The following is a 20,268-nucleotide window of genomic DNA, read 5'->3' on the forward strand; positions in this document are numbered from 1 at the left end:
TACTTATTTATTTTCCTCACTCAATATTAAAATAATTTATTTGGCAAAACATGATGTGATGCCAGACAATTATGCTATTTTTATCTACCATAGCCACTGGCATGTACATAAACCACATATCTAAGAAGCACTGGCTATCAAGTATCATGGAATGATTTGGCTATAAGGATGCTATTGCAATGTCAATATGAAGGAAAGGACATTTGAAGGCCATTACTACTTTTACTTTCTGCATAGCATGCAATTATCAACTGATATAAGCATGCTGAGACGGCCAGGGACCCACCCATTGCTGAGGAGTTCAGAGTTGCATTGGTGAGTGAGACTTCATCTGTCCTTCATAGTCACATTTATATGACATCATATAAATGTTTTAGAGACGTTAGCTAATCATAGTGATATAAATCTATTAGACATGCTAGCTATTAATCTTTAACATGGCTCCATACATAGTGCCACATAGCTGGCCCAAGGTTACACACACAGATGAATGAGTGGACAGCATCGTTGTTATATTGTAGGCTACAGACTAAAATGATTGATTGTGCATTCTCATTCTTCTTATTTGTATTAATAATAATGTTTTTTGGCCAGATTGGAACTTGATTTTGTTCATTCATTTCTATTTAGATATTTCAATTATGTAATGATCGTTTAAATTATACTTAGCATTGCATGTACTTTTACATCTACTAGAGTTATTATTATTTTAAAGTAGCAATATGTTTTACTTGAGTACTACCCACCTCTGAATGTAACCTTAATTCATACAATGGAATTAAAGTGTATTCGAAAGAAGGAAAACATGTAATCTAGCACTGCTTCAGTATTTTAAAAAAGAAAAAAAGAAAGAAAAACAAACAAACAAAAAAGAAACATGGCTGTAATGACAAAAATAACTTGATGAAATTAGGAATAAGCAAATGAACAAAAAATTAAGATAACTTAATGGGCAAGCATAATTTAATTGAAATGCAATGCAGGTAATAATATCAAAATGTCTTATGAAGTGGCGTGTGGCAAGAACGGACATTATGATTCACATAAGCTAATTTAGTTCATGATTATAAATTGTATTAAATCGTTCAACTCATGTTAATGTCCTCCCAATGTGTTTCTTTCAGACTTGAGGGTTGCACACAAGGTTCCACAGCTACTGGTAGAGGGGAAAAGTGAGTGTTCATATTTGTTCTATTAAACTTACACTAAGCTACACACATAATAGTACTACAGTTATCTGCTCAGATCTCAAGTCAGCAAAAGCATCAACACCATCTATTTGTCCGTCTACAGAAAGTCGCCACCATGAGTACGGACGCAGAGATGGAGCAGTACGGCAAGGCCGCCATGTACCTCCGTAAACCAGAGAAGGAGAGAATGGAATCACAAGCTCGGCCATTTGATGCCAAAACTGCAGCATATGTGGCCGACGTTAAGGAGCTGTACCTCAAGTGTAAAATTATAAAGAAGGATGGTGACAAAGTCACTGTGGAAGTGCTTGACACAAAGGAGGTACGTAGGTGGATCTAAATTAAAATAGTGACACAGTACAACTGTAATCGAAAGACATTCTGAAGTTGTTTTTTATTTTTAGGAAAAAACCTGTAAGGAAAGTGATGTCACCCCTATGAACCCTCCCAAGTATGACAAAATTGAGGACATGGCCATGATGACCCACCTCACTGAAGCCACTGTCCTGTATAACCTCAAAGAGCGTTATGCAGCATGGATGATCTATGTAAGCTTTTCTACACACAGAGCAGTACAGTATTGCACCTCTCGATGGCAGAGAAAGAAAACTTATGATGAGAAAATACAATGATAACATCAGTTAAAACCATGGGATAGAATAACAAATTCAAACAAACTCATGGTTCTGATGTTAACTTGTTCATTAGTTGTGTTTGTGTGTGTGTGTGTGTGTGTGTGTGTGTGTGGGGGGGGGTATGCATTTATTCATAGGATAGTAGACTGACAGGAAATGGGGAGAGAGATGGGCAGTGACACGCAGCAAAGGTCACTGGGATCGGAACTCGAACCCGCTGTCAGGCTGCATTTGCAGCCTAGGTGCCCGAATCGCTACACCAGCGGCCCGGGCGAACTTGCCCATTAGTTGATGCCACTTAGTTGCAACTCGTGACTGTAATCCCACTTCTAGTGATCCGTTGCCCCAGATATGTGGCATGCTCAGTGCTATGTTGTGACATAGAGAGGTAGACGCCTCTTTTGCCGCTGCTAGTTCATTGGAGCGACATGTATCTTATGGCGGCTGCCATACTGAGCTCCAAAATGGCGGGCAGCTGCCACTCAAAGTGGCTACTGGCCAATCACAGCACATCTTTTCCAGGACTTTGAAGTGATGTCACTGAGGAGGAAGCGATGTCACTGAGGAGGAAGTGATGAATCTTTCTGACAATCTCAGAAAAGATGTGCTGTGTTTGGCCAGTAGTCACTTAGTCGCTCAATATGTCGGCCACCATACGATACACATACCCCAGATCCGGAGGAGGCGTCTACCTTTTAATGTCTACAGTATGTCTATGTGTTGTATGATGTTAATGTTCTCTCTCTTCTCCCCTTCAGACCTACTCTGGCTTGTTCTGTGCAACTGTGAACCCCTATAAGTGGCTCCCAGTGTACGACCAGGAGGTTGTAAATGCCTACAGAGGCAAGAAGCGTATTGAGGCTCCACCCCACATCTTCTCTGTCTCTGACAATGCCTATCAATTCATGCTGATGGGTACGTACTAGTCAGGACAACGTAAACAATATTTAACTATAATTGTTTTATGCTGTATCCAAGACTAAATGTTTGTTTTACTTTGTTACAGATAGAGAGAACCAGTCTGTCCTGATCACGTACGTTTCCCGTTACTAGGCATTAAAATATAATATTGTACCAGGCCTGGAATTTTGTCATTTTAGGGGCAAGGCCACTTGGCCTTTGTTGCACATATTAAGGTCAAATGACAGGACAGGAAGGCCATTGAAATAATTAATTGAATGTAAGTGTCATGCTCCATGTTCAGCCCTGCACCAAAGTCACTGGATTGGTTTAAAGATGGGGAATCAGGGAAGCTAAGAATTCAGAATCTCAACAAAAGACACTGGTGTCTACATGACAAGAAAGAGACATGGGGAAAGTGGTACAGTCAGCTGGGGAATTATAGGCCACTGTGGCTTCAGGGCATGGCATTTTTTGAGGGGCACAAGGCCAAACTGATGGGCAACGACGGCCATAGCCTTTGTGGCCTCCCTGAAATTCCTGTCCTACGTTGTACACAAATTCACTAATTGCATTTCTCTGAATGTATGCATTTATAACCAGTGGAGAATCCGGGGCCGGGAAGACTGTGAACACCAAACGTGTCATCCAGTACTTTGCAACAGCAGCCACTTCTAGTGGAGAGAAACAATCAGGCAGTAGTGGCAAAATCCAGGTATAATGTGCAGGTTTTTAACTTTAACAAATGTTTTTGAACATAAAGCATTTATATGAAATGTAATTCATTTTAAAATCATTCTAACCAAGTTTTAAATTGGGCGATGTCTAAAACATTCAGGGGTCACTGGAGGATCAGATTATTGCAGCCAATCCATTGCTGGAGGCCTATGGTAATGCCAAGACTCTGAGGAATGACAACTCCTCTCGCTTTGTAAGTGTAAATAATGGCATTTTATGAGAATACCCGCAATAATTCCACAATGTAGAGGGATGCAACAAATTGTGCTATATCAAACAGGGTAAATTCATCAGAATCCATTTCAACACATCGGGTAAACTGTCCAGTGCTGATATTGAGACATGTAAGTATGAGGTCCACAGATAATAAATTATGTGTATGCATTAATTTGAGGATTACATTTTGAGTTCCGTACAACCAATATAAATAATAATATTAGTTATGCACATCCCATATAGATAATAATTATTATTAATTATTATTATTAATATTATGAGTTATGTTCAACCCATATACTGTAGATCTGCTGGAGAAGTCCAGAGTGACCTACCAGCTTTGCGCAGAGAGAGGTTACCACATATTTTTCCAGATGATGACCAACCACAAACCTGAGATTATTGGTAATTGGTTATTATTATTATTATTAGTATTGTTAAATTGGTACTGATGATGCGGTGAGGAGAACAAACATGAATGAATGAAAACAAAGGTTCACCCTTTGTTTAATCCCTTTTCAGAAATGTGTCTGATCACCAGCAACCCCTACGACTTCCCGCTGATCAGTATGGGTGTGATCGCTGTGGCCAGCATTGACGACAAAGCCGAGTTGGACGCCACCGACGTCAGTTACTATTTAACTATTTATACTATTTTACTTTCTAACCTGTTAAGACCTGATACCCGAATCTACAAAATGTCTTCTAAATCCTTTTCTGAAAAGCGTATGTTTCTATGTCATATCAGTGGTTCTCAAACTTTTTCATGTCAAGGACCCCCGAAATCTCAAAATATTTTGTTCCAGGGACAAAGCAAAGATTTGATTTAAAAACTTACGCTGTTATGGAATATAGGGAGATTTGCACACATGTTCACGATTTTTCAAAAATAGCAGACCTACAAGCTCGTAGATCTGCTAGGCTATCTGCTATTTTTCAATAGCTAAAGTAAAGTGGTTAAGAGCTAAAATGACACAGATGCGTCCAGGTCTCACACATTTTGGTGTTGCGGCACACAGATACATACAGTATTGTGAAAATAGCCAATCTACATGTTTTAAGATTTTGTACATTTTTCATAGGACAATTTGGCCAAATGTTTGTAAATTTGTATAGTATAGTATATCTTTTGTATAGGTATTAAAAGGTCTTAAAAGTCACTTTAGAAATGTGCAGAGATATATATATATACAATTACTATGTTGGTTTACTGTTGAGTTGTACCCAGTTTTAAGGGATGTTTGTTAATGTAATGCTAAATCTCAATATTTTGAACACATCTCATTGACACCAGGAAGCTATTGACATCCTGGGCTTCACCGGTGAGGAGAAACAGTTAATCTACAAGTTCACCGGTGCAGTGATGCATCATGGGGTCCTGACGTTCAAACAGAAGCAACGTGAGGAACAGGCGGAGCCAGACGAGGCTGAGGGTGAGCTGCATCTTTACTATTATTTATTGATTGCGAATGCAATGAGCAGCTTACTATGGAAGCTAGGCAAAACTATCTGTCTGTCTGTGCGTGCGTGTGTCATGCTGTGACACCACCCGCCCACCACCAGAGGGCGCAGCTGTATTTGGGTCGTCCACTCACAGTTAACAGCCTTTGTATTGAGTGCTTGAAATGTACTGTAATTCTGCAAACTGTTAATAAATTCTTCAATCAATCAATCACACACACACACACACACACACACACACACACACACACACACACACACACACACACACACACACACACACACACACACACACACACACACACACACACAGTAGAAAACTAAAAAGAAAAAAAGGAAACTTAAAACAAAGAAAACGTAAAAAAAAGTACGTAATTTATTCTAATTGTTGTTATTGCAATTTACGAGCTGTGTTCGCTTCCCGCGTCCGTGCGTCTTACTTGTCATTATCACGGAGGGTGAGCTGTGAGAGAAAGCGAGTGCATTTTCCGGCACCGATGTCAGCCATGTTTCCGCATTAATCCAACACCCTACCCCTAACCCTAACTAGGGATGTCCCGAGAGATTTATATTTTTTATAGAACAATATCCAAAATCACAGACAATATCCAGTCTAATGATATGGATATAATATTCATGTTTTTTTGCTCCCAATCAGATTCTGATCAGTAGAAAATGATCGATGTCGGAATAATGACTGTCTAACGAATGACTGGTCTAAACTATGATCCTATACCATCTCTATGCATTTGACATATTACCTTGTGTTACCTTGCTTACTGTAAGAGTGTAAGTCACTCTCTGGATTACGAGCATCTGCTAATTGCCTAAATTGTAAATGTACAAATTAAATCATGATTTCAGTGGCTGACAAGATTGGCTACCTGTTGGGCATAAACTCAGCAGAGATGCTTAAGGCATATTGCTACCCCAGAGTGAAAGTCGGAAACGAGTACGTCACGAAGGGCCAAACTGTGCCACAGGTGAGTAAATTCCATTATTTCCATGATCTGATTTAAGGTTTTAGGTTTTTAGGTTTATTTATTTAGCACATAGTAAAAAAAATCACACCTGTGTGAACTGAGTGACCATGGTAACCAACCATGCTCACCTGTGCACGGACATGTACACAGGTACACAAACATACAGACAAAGCTGGTTGTTGGAGTGGTTTGCACCACTCAAAAATAGACAATACATATCAAAGAACAAAAATACAATGCAAGGAAAGGAAGAAGCAAGCTGGCTTATTTGGAATCCTTTCCTGTATGGAAGAGGTCATTGATAAAGCAGATTAAAAGTTCATTAAGAACAATACAAAAGTCTACAAGTTGGCAAAGGGGGGCAGCTGTGCAATAAAGAAATAAAAACACAGAGACTGCACAAAAAGGGGAAATAAACAATACAAAACAACAAACACACAAAAGAAAATATAACACATCAAAGTAAATCATGTAATCTACAGAGGAAGAAATAAGATATTTCTTTAGATGTTTCTTGAATATTGGCAAGGATAGTGAGGATTTAAGTGTAGCATCTAGGGAATATCATAGATGAGGGCCTCTAAATTTGATGAATGATTGATGTTTGGAAGTGCGACAATAGGGTAATTCAAAATCATCTCTTTGCCTTGTGGGGTATAGGAGTGAATGTCAGAAGTAGCAGAGGGAAGAGGGAATGTCTTGTTTGCATTTTTAAAATTTAAACATAAATAAACAGGTCTGAAAAACGTTTACTTTGTCAATGGGTAGGCTAATAGTGAATATTTAATAAAGAGCGGGGCAGATGGCTCATACCTATTTGAATGTGAAATCATTCTCATAAACCTTTTTTGAATGATCAGTAATTTAGTGAGATATGTTGAATATGTAGCAGCCCAGACAAAATTACAGTAATTAATATGAGGGAAAATGAAGCTATAATAGAGTGTTAAATGACATGAAGGAAGAACAAATGGGCAGATTGTTCTCAATATACCAAGCATCTTCATAGACTTCATACATACAGTATCAATATGTTGTTTCCAATTTAAATGTTCATCTATAATAACACCCAAGAATTTAGTATGTGGAACCTGGCAAATTTCAGAGCCATTGATTACAATTCTAGGGTTTTCTTTGGGAAATGTTTTGTTTATATTGCTAAAAATCAACACATTTAAGGCTGCCACGTATCTTCTGCAATTAAAATGATCCTCCAACATTATTGTCTCAGCCAGGCCTAAGGCGTGGCAGAGACTATGTTTTGCACCCTTTCCATCCGTCTGTCTGTGCATGAGCAGCTAATCTCTAGCACCACTGGGACATTCACAGTGAAACCGTGCATGCACACTCCATGGATGCCAGTGCAGATCCTCTGCAGCAATTTTTTTAAGATTGGCATTTGGCCTGTTATAGCGCCACCAGGAGGTTGACTTTTGCAAAACATTTTTTTCGTATTACTCCTACAGGTTTTGTCCAAACATCACGCAAATCAGTACACAGTAGATCTGTCTAGTTATTAAACAAAACAGATGTGTCATATTCCGTCCTGATTGGCTATGATTGGCTTCCAAAGTTTGCAAGAGTGCTCCGTTTTGTACAAAATGCTTCAAGAGTGTGCAATTTCCATGAAATTCTGCACACACATTCCTATTAGGCTGAGGACAAAATGCCAATGACATTTGATGTTTACCTTGCTTACTGTAAATTGCTATGTTTAGTGCCTAAATTGTGTAATTCACACGCCCATACTAATAACGCTACAAATAACTATTTCCTTAGGTAATGAACTCTGTCGGTGCCTTGGCCAAGTCCATCTATGAGAAGCAGTTCTTGTGGATGGTCATTAGGATCAACGAGATGCTGGACACCAAGCAGCAGAGAAACTACTACATTGGTGTGCTGGACATTGCTGGTTTTGAAATCTTTGATGTAAGCATGAACTTGTTTTAAGTGGTATTGGACTTGTTTTAAGTGGGAGACAATGCATTTTTGTCACAGAGATTTTAAGAAACTGCAGGCTAATGATATTTCCACTCACAGTTCAACACCCTGGAGCAGCTGTGCATCAACTTCACCAATGAGAAACTGCAACAGTTTTTCAATCACACCATGTTTGTTCTGGAACAAGAGGAATACAAAAAAGAAGGCATACCCTGGGATACTATTGACTTTGGCATGGACCTGGCTGTCTGCATTGAGCTCATTGAGAAGGTATACAATTCTTATTATATTATATTAATATATTATCATGGACTTGGCTGTCTGCATTGAGCTCATTGAGAAGGTATAATTATGGGGGCACGGTGGCACAGTCGGTAGTGTTGTCGCCTACTAGAAGGCCCTGGGTTCGATTCCCGCTGGGGACGCTGTGGGCGTGTTCCCTCCTCTGCGTCATCAGTGCCCATACCCGAGGCGGGGTTGGCGAAAGGGCCTTTCTGTGTGGAGTTTGCATGTTCTCCCCGTGTCCCCTAGGGTAGGTAGTGGTACCCTCACAAAAACCATGCAGTAATCCTGGTCTCTAAACTGCCTCCCCCTGGCCAGCCGGGGCGCTTGATGAAGGGGAAAGGAACTGGTTAGTGGTTGGAATAACGTGTTCCTTCCATGCGCTACGTCCAACTAGGGAAACTCCCCCGTCAGGTGTAAAGGAGCGACTTGGACACTCATGCATGAAGGAAGCATGAGTTCAAGTCCGTTGCTCTCCCCAGGTTGGCGGAGGGTGTGTAGAGCCCAGGATCACATTAGAACACTGACACAGGGGTGGAAAAATTGGTTACAAAATCATGGGATAAAAGATAATAAGAAAAAAGAGAAGGTATAATTATTTTTATTTTGTGCTTTAATGGACATGATGTTTTTGTTTTTGGTGATTTGTTTCTTGTGTTTGCTCCACAAAGCCCTTGGGCATCTTCTCCATTCTTGAAGAGGAGTGCATGTTCCCAAAGGCTTCAGACAAAACTTTCATTGACAAGTTGATGGGCACACATCTTGGAAAGTGTAAAGCCTTTGAGAAGCCCAAGCCTGCCAAAGGCAAGGGTGAGGCCCACTTCTCCCTGCTCCACTACGCTGGAACTGTGGATTACAGTATCACAGGCTGGCTGGAGAAGAATAAAGACCCGTTGAACGACTCTGTGGTGCAGCTGTACCAGAAGTCTTCAGTTAAACTGCTCTCTGTGTTATATCCCCCACCTGAGCCTGAAGGTATGTTTATTAATATAATATAATGTGTTAATTGTATCCCCACTGAAGGTATGCTAAATCATATAATAAAATATAATAGTGTTGTATCCCCACCTGAGCCTAATACTATAAACACTCTCTACACAATCTATAAGGGAAGCATTTTCATTCTGTATAACTAATGATGTATAAACACATATAAACAGATAACACAAAGAAGGGAGGAAAGAAGAAGGGTGGTTCCATGCAGACTGTGTCTAGTGCTTTCAGGGTAAGAATATTTATTCATTATTATCAACATTATATTCCTCTAAAAATGAGGCATTATTATTATCAACAGTATATCCATGTAATAAATAGGCACGGCATGTCATGTTGGAGTTAAACAATTTATGACTGTATCACATGTGAGCTTGTAGATCAAATGGCTGAAGTTGAAGTGGTTAATGAATGTTTTAGAAAAATCTAAATCTGCAAAGTAACTAGTAAAGATTTCAAATAATTATAGTGGAGGAAAAAAGTACAATATTGTATCACTTCTTACTACTAATAAGTCTAATTCTCAATAGGCGAACTTGGGGGTGCTGATGACCAACTTGAGAAGCACTCATCCACACTTTGTGCGTTGCCTGATTCCGAACGAGTCCAAGACTCCAGGTAAACACAGAACATAAGCATTTGGCGCCATTTCAATGTAATACGCTCTCCTAGAGGCCCTAATTAAGACCTAGTCATCATCATAATTTTTCGACCGCGGTCGAGATCATGGATTCCACAATGCTACGCCAGACTTCCCGGTCCTTCATTGCCACCCCCAGTTCCTGCCTACTGAAGCATGTGTCCCTAGCGATGACATCAGGGAACGACAGCTTTCTACCTCTGGTCTGCCCTGAGGCAGGACTCCAGAGAAGAAGGGAAGATATAACATTGTCAGCTCTGTAGCAGTGGCCGGCAAACTGCGCTCTTCTGGATCGGACCAGTGAAGAAACATGGGGAAGGTTGTAGTGTAGACCTTGTAGTGCTAAGCCTGGATGTGGAAAAGGCTTTCTGATTTTTTGTAATTGAATAAGGAATATATGGCTGAGGGGGTGGGGTGCGTGTTATCAGGGGGTTTTATTTTTTTTCTTCAAATACTTATTTGGCTTTGCTTCTTGTTGTCTTTCTGTTTTATGCTTTGAACTTGTGACTTTCGTAGCTCCTGTCCTTTTTTGAAAATCAATACAAATATTTGAAACAGACCATACACATTTAAACAATGATTGTGAGGTGGTCATGTAATGCAACACTGGCCACTATTGTGTCCTAATAATAATAATCTTTACAGGCCTGATGGAGAACTTCCTGGTCATCCACCAGCTGAGGTGTAACGGTGTTCTGGAGGGCATCAGAATCTGTAGAAAGGGCTTCCCCAGCAGAATCCCTTATGCTGACTTCAAGCAGAGGTATCCAATCCTTTTTCCAGCAGCTTTTAGTTCCACCTCTATTTAACAAGAGGTATGCAAAATGACCATGAACTTCCACAAAACAGGTACAAAGTACTGAATGCCAGCGCATGTCCCGATGGTGCGTTCATGGACAACAAGAAAGCCTCTGAGAAGCTGCTTGGGTCCATTGATGTCCCTGTTGAAGAGTACAAGTTTGGACACACCAAGGTAATCTTGTTTAACATTATGGACAGAGGACTAAAGGTTTATTTTTACAGTTGTTAAGTTACAGTGTTGGTAACATTGTATTAAGTTGTATTCAGTTGTTACAGTGTTTGTTGTACAGTGTTGTTACAGTGTTTGTAACACTGTATTCAGGTCTTCTTCAAAGCTGGTCTGCTGGGGACACTGGAGGAGATGCGAGATGAAAAGCTGTTTGCTCTGGTCACCCTAACTCAGGGTCTCGCACGAGGTTACCTCATGAGACGGGAGTTTGTCCAGATGATGGCAAGAAGGTACTTTGAAAACACACTTTATTCAATATTTAGTACAATTTGCATTGCTGTTCAACACAAATGTTTATAGTGTCAATTCACTATAATACAAGCTTTATAGTGTATATAAACGAGGGAAGAAACCTCGAGCAGAACCAGGCTCTATTGTGGGTTGCCGCCATCTGCCTTGTCAGGGGGACAATAATACCAACAGCAATAATAACGACAATAATAACATTATAAAAGCAGCTATAACAACCTGCAAGCAAACCCTCGATCTGCAGCTGGGGGTTTACAATCCACAAAAAGTAATGCTAAGTTGATTGTACATGAGTATGAAACTAGGGGCGAACCAAACATTATGAAATACCAAGAGTCAAGGTTGTGGAAAGTGTTATTTTATATTCACAGATATTATTGTCTGGAATGAGCTGTATGTCAAGCAGTCTCATTCTAAACTCTCCTATAAAACAGCGTGCAAATACTGTAAAGATACAGGCTTTGCTGGGGATTTTAGGTTTTCAGTGGTTTTTAATTTTGTGACTTCATGTGACGTGTGCTATGTAATTTATTGGTGCTATGTAATTTTATTCGACTATATGCAATTTATTGGTGCCATGTAATTTTATTTAGCTATTTTGGTGTGGCTTGTATGTGTATATCCTGGTTTTAATTTATACTGTGACCAAAATCAAATCAATCATGACTGCAAATGTGTTCCCTCAGAGATGCCATTTTCTGCATCCAGTTCAACGTGCGCGCATTCTGCAATGTGAAACACTGGCCATGGATGAAGCTGTACTACAAGATCAAGCCTCTCCTGCAGAGTGCTGAGACTGAGAAGGAGCTGGCCAACATGAAGGAAAATTACGATAAGATGAAGATTGACCTGGCTACTGCCTTGACCAAGAAGAAGGAACTAGAGGAGAAGCTGGTTGCTCTGGTGCAGGAGAAAAATAACCTTGCACTGTCAGCAGCATCAGTAAGTACATTGGACATTTTAACTCCCTCAGATCCCTAAAAGTCTGTGCTCCAGCCCGAACGGTTAACTCAACCGTCTGGGCACCTAGGCTGCCAAACCAGCCATACGGTGTGCCGCGGGTTCGACTCCCGAGCCTGACGGCCTTTGCCGCAAGTCACTCCCCATCTCTCTCCCCCTTTCCTGTCTGACTACTGCCCCAAAAACAAATCTTTAAAAAAAAGTCTGTGCTCCCCCAACAGGCAACTGCAAAAGTATATTTCGACCAGAACAAATGTTTGCTCCCTTGTGTTTTTTTTTCTTCATTGACAACCAGGGAGACGAGGCTCTGAATGATGCAGAGGAGAGATGTGAAGGTCTTATTAAAAGTAAGATCCAGTTGGAGGCAAAGCTCAAAGAGACGACTGAGAGACTGGAGGACGAGGAGGAGATCAATGCTGAACTGACTGCCAAGAAGAGGAAGCTGGAGGATGAATGTTCTGAGCTTAAGAAGGACATTGATGACCTGGAGCTCACCTTGGCCAAAGTGGAGAAGGAGAAACATGCCACTGAAAACAAGGTATAGAATCTACTGTATACCTTGTTTTCAGTGGCATGTTTCTATAATCTATATACTATCGATTCTACTCTCTAGATTATACACTCTAAATTCAAGATTATACACCCTAGTCCCTGGAATCCACTTTGTAAAGCACTGATCCATTCCTGCTCTGCTTGTTCTGCTTACTGCATATCAGGTGAAGAACCTGACCGAGGAGATGGCCTCTCTGGACGAGGGTGTTGCTAAGCTGACCAAGGAGAAGAAGGCGCTCCAGGAGGCCCACCAGCAGACCCTGGATGACCTGCAGGCAGAGGAGGACAAAGTCAACACTCTGACCAAGGCCAAGACCAAGCTGGAGCAGCAAGTTGACGATGTGAGTTTTACAAAAGTGTATCGGGATGTTCTGTTTATTGTTTCACTGAACAATGGTGTACAAATAATGAATCATTGTGCAGCTGGAGGGGTCTCTGGAGCAAGAGAAGAAGCTCCGCATGGACCTGGAGAGAGCCAAGAGAAAGCTTGAGGGTGATCTGAAACTGGCCCAGGAATCCATCATGGACCTGGAAAATGACAAGCAGCAGTCAGACGAGAAGATAAAAAAGTAATGTGGAACATAATAATAATAATAATATTAAGAAGAAGAAGAACCAAATAATATCAACAATATGAAAACCACCCACAGAATGACACTAAAATATGTTGCACTGTATCATGTTCTGTAAAGCACTTTGTGACTACGGTATGTCTGAAAATGTGCTATTTAAATAAATTCATTATCATTTATCAAAACAGGAAGGACTTTGAAGTAAGCCAGCTTCTTAGTAAGATTGAGGATGAACAATCTTTGGGGGCTCAGCTGCAGAAGAAGATCAAAGAACTCCAGGTATTTAATTAATTTCAAATCTAAAGTTTAAAGATAGAGTGCCGTGATTTTTTTCCCACCCTAAAACATGATCAGGTATTATTATTAAAAATAAGTGTACAGTATTTGTTAAAATGTCGTTTTTGTGTGGACACGCCCACCATTTCAAGTATGCCTGGTGGGTGGATGGGTGGTGATCCACCTGAACTGATGTGGTAGGACGCAAGGGTTCAAGTGGATACATCTTCTAATAAGAGTAAATGATGATTTTCAAATGTTAAAATAAATATAATGAATTTGAAAAGGCTCGTATTGAAGAACTGGAGGAAGAGATTGAGGCGGAGCGTGCTGCTCGTGCCAAGGTTGAGAAGCAGCGAGCCGATCTCTCCAGGGAACTGGAGGAGATCAGTGAGAGGCTGGAGGAGGCCGGCGGAGCGACCGCTGCTCAGATCGAGATGAACAAGAAGCGCGAGGCTGAGTTCCAGAAGCTTCGTCGTGACCTCGAAGAGTCCACCCTGCAGCATGAGGCCACCGCTTCTGCTCTCCGCAAGAAACAGGCGGACAGCGTCGCAGAGCTGGGCGAGCAGATCGACAACCTCCAGCGTGTCAAGCAGAAACTTGAAAAGGAGAAAAGTGAATACAAGATGGAGATCGATGACCTGTCCAGCAACATGGAAGCTGTTGCTAAGGCAAAGGTAATATCTGTGGATAGTTCTTGAGATAATACTAAAGAAAAATGAGTAAAATATCTTTAAATGGCCATCTCCTATTGTAGTGTTCATTTACAAAGTACTTGACAATTAGAATATTGAACTACTGTAAAAAGGAACATGACATAATAAATGTCGGTCACACAGTTAATTGACTATGACCATGGTCCATGTCTATTGTTAATCAACAGGGAAATCTTGAGAAGATGTGCCGCACCCTTGAGGACCAACTTAGTGAAATCAAGTCCAAGAATGATGAGAATGTTCGTCAGATTAATGATGTTGGAGCTCAGAGAGCACGACTGTTGACAGAAAATGGTAAATGTGTAAAAGTATACTTGACATTATCAAAAGGTACCCCACCTAATTCCATATTTAGAGATGATGGTTTAATTAACAGTTATCCCAGGCATTTTACGTATATATGTATCAAAGAAAGATGATAGAACATTTTTGAACAATATTTCACTTTCTAACTAGGTGAGTTTACTCGTCAACTGGAGGAGAAGGAAGCTCTTGTCTCACAGCTCACCAGAGGCAAGCAGGCCTTCACCCAGCAGATTGAGGAGTTGAAGAGACACGTTGAAGAGGAGGTCAAGGTGAGGAGGATTTCTTATTTAGACATACAAATAGTCCTTGCATTATATTTGTGTCATATTCAGTTGACATTATTTTGGCAATTTTATTTTGACAGGCAAAGAATGCTCTTGCCCATGCTGTGCAATCAGCTCGCCATGACTGTGACCTTCTGAGAGAGCAGTTTGAAGAGGAGCAAGAGGCAAAGGCGGAGCTGCAGCGTGGAATGTCCAAGGCCAACGCTGAGGTGTGTCAGTGGAGGAGCAAGTATGAGACTGATGCTGTCCAACGCACTGAGGAGCTGGAGGAAGCTAAGTAAGTCATCAGAGGTTTTAGCCCTAACCACACCAATGGGTCACCATGCAACTCCTTGGGTCCAAACGGTTGCAAGGAGTTAACGCTAAAACTTCCTTCCACATGATAGTGAACTAGTGAAGTGTCAATTTCAGGACTTTTAAGACCGTTTTAATGAACTGTATATATAAATTATATATATACTATACCCACAATGATTTGATTCCATTCAACACTGATAAACAGGAAGAAGCTCGCCCAGCGTCTTCAGGATGCTGAGGAAAACATTGAGGCTGTGAATTCCAAGTGCGCCTCTCTGGAGAAGACCAAACAGAGACTACAGGGTGAAGTGGAAGACCTCATGATTGATGTGGAGAGGGCCAATGGTTTGGCTGCCAACCTTGACAAGAAACAGAGGAACTTTGATAAGGTGCTTTGACATACAGTAGATCATTTGGGTCAACGTCATTATTACGACGGCACATTAATCCGACGGCGCCTTATTTTGACGGCGCGTTGGTCCGACTTGCCCCATTACTAGCCCTGTCCCTAACCACACGCAAAGCCACGTTGTCGGACTAATGGGCTGTCGGAATTACAAGTGAATCCCGATTATTTTGAAACATAATCATTGTAGCCTCCATAAAGTGGGGTAAATTACACATGTTATTACAAATGCTGTGCAGATCCTGGCAGAATGGAAGCAGAAATATGAAGAGGGACAGGCAGAGTTGGAAGGAGCACAGAAAGAGGCTCGCTCTCTCAGCACTGAGATGTTTAAGATGAAGAACTCCTACGAGGAGTCTCTTGACCAACTGGAGACCATGAAGCGTGAGAACAAGAACCTGCAACGTGAGTCTTTCTCTACATACATTCAATATAAGTTTTTGCTTCAATGGTTTTTGCCAACTTGTTTTGAGCCAGGGCTCCGTCAAAATGGGTCCTCATTTGAATCTATTTATCTCAAAGTTCATGTGTGTTTAATGGGAAGGCTTCGTGTGTGTTTAATATTCAAAGTAAATATAAATATGCCTTTCAATTTCTCAAGTTCAAGATTGATTGTGGATTAGGCTACACCCATTTCTTTCTTCTTTTTTTATTTTATTTTTTCTAATTGAACCTTTATTTTCAATCAACTGCAGAGGAGATCTCAGACCTGACTGAACAGATCGGTGAGACTGGAAAGAACATCCATGAGCTGGAGAAGAACAAGAAGCAGGTGGAGACAGAGAAGGCAGAGATCCAGACCGCCCTTGAGGAAGCCGAGGTAAGACTATTAGCTTGTACATGAAGAAGGCAATTGTTGCTATATTAGATTTTGTTCCAATGAGATTAAAAAACTGGAGTAATACATATTACATGCATATGCCTGCGTGCATATGCACTGCGTTACATTTTAGGGTACTCTGGAGCACGAGGAGTCCAAGATTCTTCGTGTCCAGCTGGAACTCAACCAGATCAAGGGTGAGGTGGACAGAAAGCTGGCAGAGAAGGATGAAGAGATGGAGCAGATCAAAAGGAACAGCCAGAGGGTGATGGACACCATGCAGAGCACTCTGGACTCTGAGGTCAGGAGCAGAAATGATGCCCTGAGGATCAAGAAGAAGATGGAGGGAGACCTGAACGAGATGGAGGTTCAGCTGAGCCACGCCAACCGCCAGGCTTCTGAGGCCCAGAAGCAACTGAGGAACGTCCAGGGACAGCTTAAGGTGCAGGACATAGTAGTTAGGCACATATCCAAACAGAGGAACTGCTCTAAGTCACATCATGATGTTTCTCTCGACATGACCACCTCAAATGTGTGTGTGTTTTTTTAGGATGCCCAACTGCACCTTGATGATGCTCTCAGAGCTCAAGAAGACCTGAAGGAACAAGCGGCCATGGTGGAGCGTAGGAATGGCCTCATGGTGGCAGAGATTGATGAGCTGAGAGTGGCTCTGGAACAGACAGAGAGAGGCCGCAAAGTGGCTGAACAGGAGCTGGTGGATGCCACCGAGCGTGGTGGACTGTTGCACTCTCAGGTAAGCACTGATGGAAGAAGTACTCCATTTTACCTAATTAAAAGTATCAATACAAAATTATTAAACATTTACTTGAGTAAAAGTACAGAAGTGCAGAAGTTTTCATATATGTATAAAATGTGTTGTGAGCTTGTAGAGCAGCTATTTTCAAATTGCCAAAGTATATGGTAGGTCTGAAGTTGTTTTGTAATAAAAATAATAAAAAAGTAACTAGTAACTCTAGTAAACTAGTAAGTTTTGAAAACTAGTACGTTTTCAAATAATTGTGTAGTGCAGAAAGCAAAATGATTGAAAATCAGGAAAAACCCCAATAAAGTTAGAAATACCTTGAGTAAATGTACTTACTTCCTTTACACCACTGCAGGTAAGTCAATACAAACTTTCAATATGTAGAATAAAATAATATTCACATACCAGTAATTTATAGTTACAAACTGAATGTTGATTTTAGAACACAAGCCTTTCGAGCACCAAGAAGAAGCTTGAGGCTGACCTGATCCAAGTCCAAGGTGAAGTGGACGACAGTATTCAAGAAGCAAGGAATGCTGAAGACAAGGCAAAGAAGGCCATCACTGATGTAAGTTAGGATGCCATACCCTTATCTATTAGCATATCCTATATCCTCATGTCATTCATATTAACAAACAATAACCTTATCTATTAGATATCTTCATGTCATGCTTCATAACGTCTATATCGGGTGGTAACCTCATATGTCCAAAACTATTTACCTTTCAGGATTGAAATTCAAAAATAGCAACCATATTAACATATAATACACAAATGACTTTCCAGGCTGCTATGATGGCCGAGGAGCTGAAGAAGGAGCAGGACACCAGCTCTCACCTGGAGAGGATGAAGAAGAACCTGGAGGTCACAGTGAAGGACCTGCAGCACCGTCTGGATGAGGCTGAGAACCTGGCTATGAAGGGAGGCAAGAAGCAGCTCCAGAAACTGGAGTCTAGGGTAAGATGTAATTTACTTTAACACAGGCTACAGTCCTAGACAATTTATGATATAAGAAGAAATAACCTCATAATGAATAATTCAACTGTGAAGGTGCGTGAGCTGGAGACAGAGGTTGAATCTGCACAGAGAGGTGGAGCAGATGCAGTTAAAGGTGTCCGCAAGTACGAGAGGAGAGTGAAGGAGCTGACATACCAGGTAACGTATACCATGTTCACTCTAATAACCAATATGCCTCTGACAAAATGAACAGATTGCATACAACTAACATAATAAATTCACTGTCACTTCAGACTGAAGAGGACAAGAAGAATCTTGCCAGGCTTCAGGATCTGGTGGACAAGCTACAGATGAAGGTCAAGGGCTACAAGAGGCAATCTGAGGAAGCGGTAAGACAAAATATATATCTTTAGTTGTGGTCGCCATGGGCTTAGTGTTGTTGTCATAGTTTTCCTAATAATGGAATAACTAAAGGAATAATAGGAATCAGTTATGTATGTCAATATGACCAACAGCAGAGTATTTTTCAGTGTCCATCTTGCTGCTTTCCCAGATCAGCACATGCTTGCACAAGCTTGCCATGCTTCTGCAGTATGAAACACACACACAGCGGCACTGCACCGCACACAAGCAGAAGCTCTACAACACAGGTTCTGAAAAGGGCAACCTGTTCCACAGCAATGCACAGATGCTGCAGAGGCAGGCAGTGTGTTTCAGGCATAATGGTAGAACGTTTCGCAAATGGACTACGGAAAGCAATAGATTGTATTCCCTCTAAAGCCCTAACCACACCAAAGGGTCTAGACGGTTTTAGCGTTGTCCCAGCGGTGTGATATGTCCTGTTGCACGTTGACGCACGTCGTCCCAAGTTGTCCCAAGTGATTCAACGCATGGAATTCAATGGCCCAAACCACACCAAAGGGTCACCATGCAACTGCTTGCAACCGTTTGGACCTAAGGAGTTGCATGGATGGAGACCCTTTGGTGTGGTTAGGGCTTTATATGGGAGTTTTCGCTCAAAGTGCCGAACAAGAACACGGTCATGATTGTGCCATTCTAATGAGGACCTGTCAAGGCTCATTCATCCAAGGCACTCATGAACATATGAACATGATGCATGGGCTACTGCATTAGCCACAAACACCCTTTACAATTTCCTAAAATTGTCTTGTTTGGACTATATTTTTAAGATGCTCTTTTCACATATTGAAGCTTTAAACCATCTCTATCATATTATAGGAGGAAGCTGCCAACTCTAACTTGACCAAGTGCAGAAAGGTTCAACATGAGCTAGAGGAGGCAGAGGAGCGTGCTGACATTGCTGAATCCATGGTCAACAAGATGAGAGCTAAAACTCGTGACTCCAAGGTAAATACATACATGTGCAATGCAAAGGTTTATTAAGATGATTATCTTTAACTAACAAAACAAAAATATGTTGAATATCTAATATATTCCTATTTTTTTTTTTACAGGGAAAGGATGCTGCTGAATAAGTTCTCCAATTGAAGTCACCATAAAAAGTCATAAAATATGACTCATTGGGCCCTATTGTGTGTCTTAAGTACCAGGTCTTATAACTTAGGACCTGGAATGGCCAATGCTAAGACGCATAATAGGGCCAAATCATATTCAATAAAGGTGGCAACAAAATAATTGTGTAGTTTCTTGTATTCATTACTTCAACAATCACTTGTTATTGTCAGGTTTGTCAATGGTGTGTCTATTTTATGTTATTTGACCATTACAAACACGTCGGAATGCTTATTATGATTGGGTGTGTCTGGAAGCCTAATTTTCAATGTGAAAACAAATTAAAGGACCACTTCATCTTATATCATATCATATATCATATAATAAGTCCTTTAACTTTTGTCATTTTTGGCAAACTTGGTGTCTATTTTATATTTGAGTCATTAGAAACGCATTGAAATGCTCAGATTTATGATTACATATCTAGACTAGAGCACTGGTTCCCTACTGGGTTAGGACCCATTTGTGGGTCACAGACACATTTTTAACTTAGGGTTTTTTTTTTCAACCAAGGGTCATGTTTTAGGTTGTTATTAGAGAAAGTAAAAGATGAGTGTTCATTTTTTTT

At 40.8% G+C, this 20,268-nt stretch overlaps 1 protein-coding gene across 1 annotated transcript; it reads left to right on the forward strand.

Moving 5' to 3' along the window:
* The first annotated feature begins 204 nt into the window (after nucleotides 1-204).
* LOC306943994 (myosin heavy chain, fast skeletal muscle-like) lies at nucleotides 205-19,771 on the forward strand. The gene is made up of 41 exons (XM_079530579.1): nucleotides 205-315; nucleotides 1,125-1,172; nucleotides 1,294-1,512; nucleotides 1,595-1,738; nucleotides 2,584-2,740; nucleotides 2,832-2,859; nucleotides 3,329-3,440; nucleotides 3,564-3,656; nucleotides 3,744-3,807; nucleotides 3,986-4,084; nucleotides 4,202-4,305; nucleotides 4,974-5,112; nucleotides 6,005-6,123; nucleotides 7,903-8,052; nucleotides 8,164-8,334; nucleotides 9,018-9,321; nucleotides 9,507-9,571; nucleotides 9,870-9,957; nucleotides 10,625-10,742; nucleotides 10,829-10,952; nucleotides 11,103-11,239; nucleotides 11,945-12,200; nucleotides 12,514-12,756; nucleotides 12,935-13,111; nucleotides 13,194-13,339; nucleotides 13,531-13,621; nucleotides 13,906-14,295; nucleotides 14,502-14,628; nucleotides 14,791-14,909; nucleotides 15,005-15,201; nucleotides 15,427-15,610; nucleotides 15,867-16,032; nucleotides 16,323-16,447; nucleotides 16,581-16,889; nucleotides 16,998-17,201; nucleotides 17,653-17,778; nucleotides 17,997-18,167; nucleotides 18,261-18,365; nucleotides 18,461-18,556; nucleotides 19,407-19,535; nucleotides 19,643-19,771. Exons 3-41 carry the CDS (start codon nucleotides 1,306-1,308, stop codon nucleotides 19,661-19,663), a joined length of 5,805 nt encoding a protein of 1,934 aa, XP_079386705.1. The 5' UTR covers nucleotides 205-315; nucleotides 1,125-1,172; nucleotides 1,294-1,305; the 3' UTR covers nucleotides 19,664-19,771.
* The last annotated feature ends 497 nt before the right edge of the window (nucleotides 19,772-20,268 follow it).

The sequence above is a fragment of the Electrona antarctica genome (assembly GCF_951216825.1).
Source record: "Electrona antarctica genome assembly, chromosome: 19".
NCBI classification, from domain to species: Eukaryota; Metazoa; Chordata; class Actinopteri; order Myctophiformes; family Myctophidae; genus Electrona; species Electrona antarctica.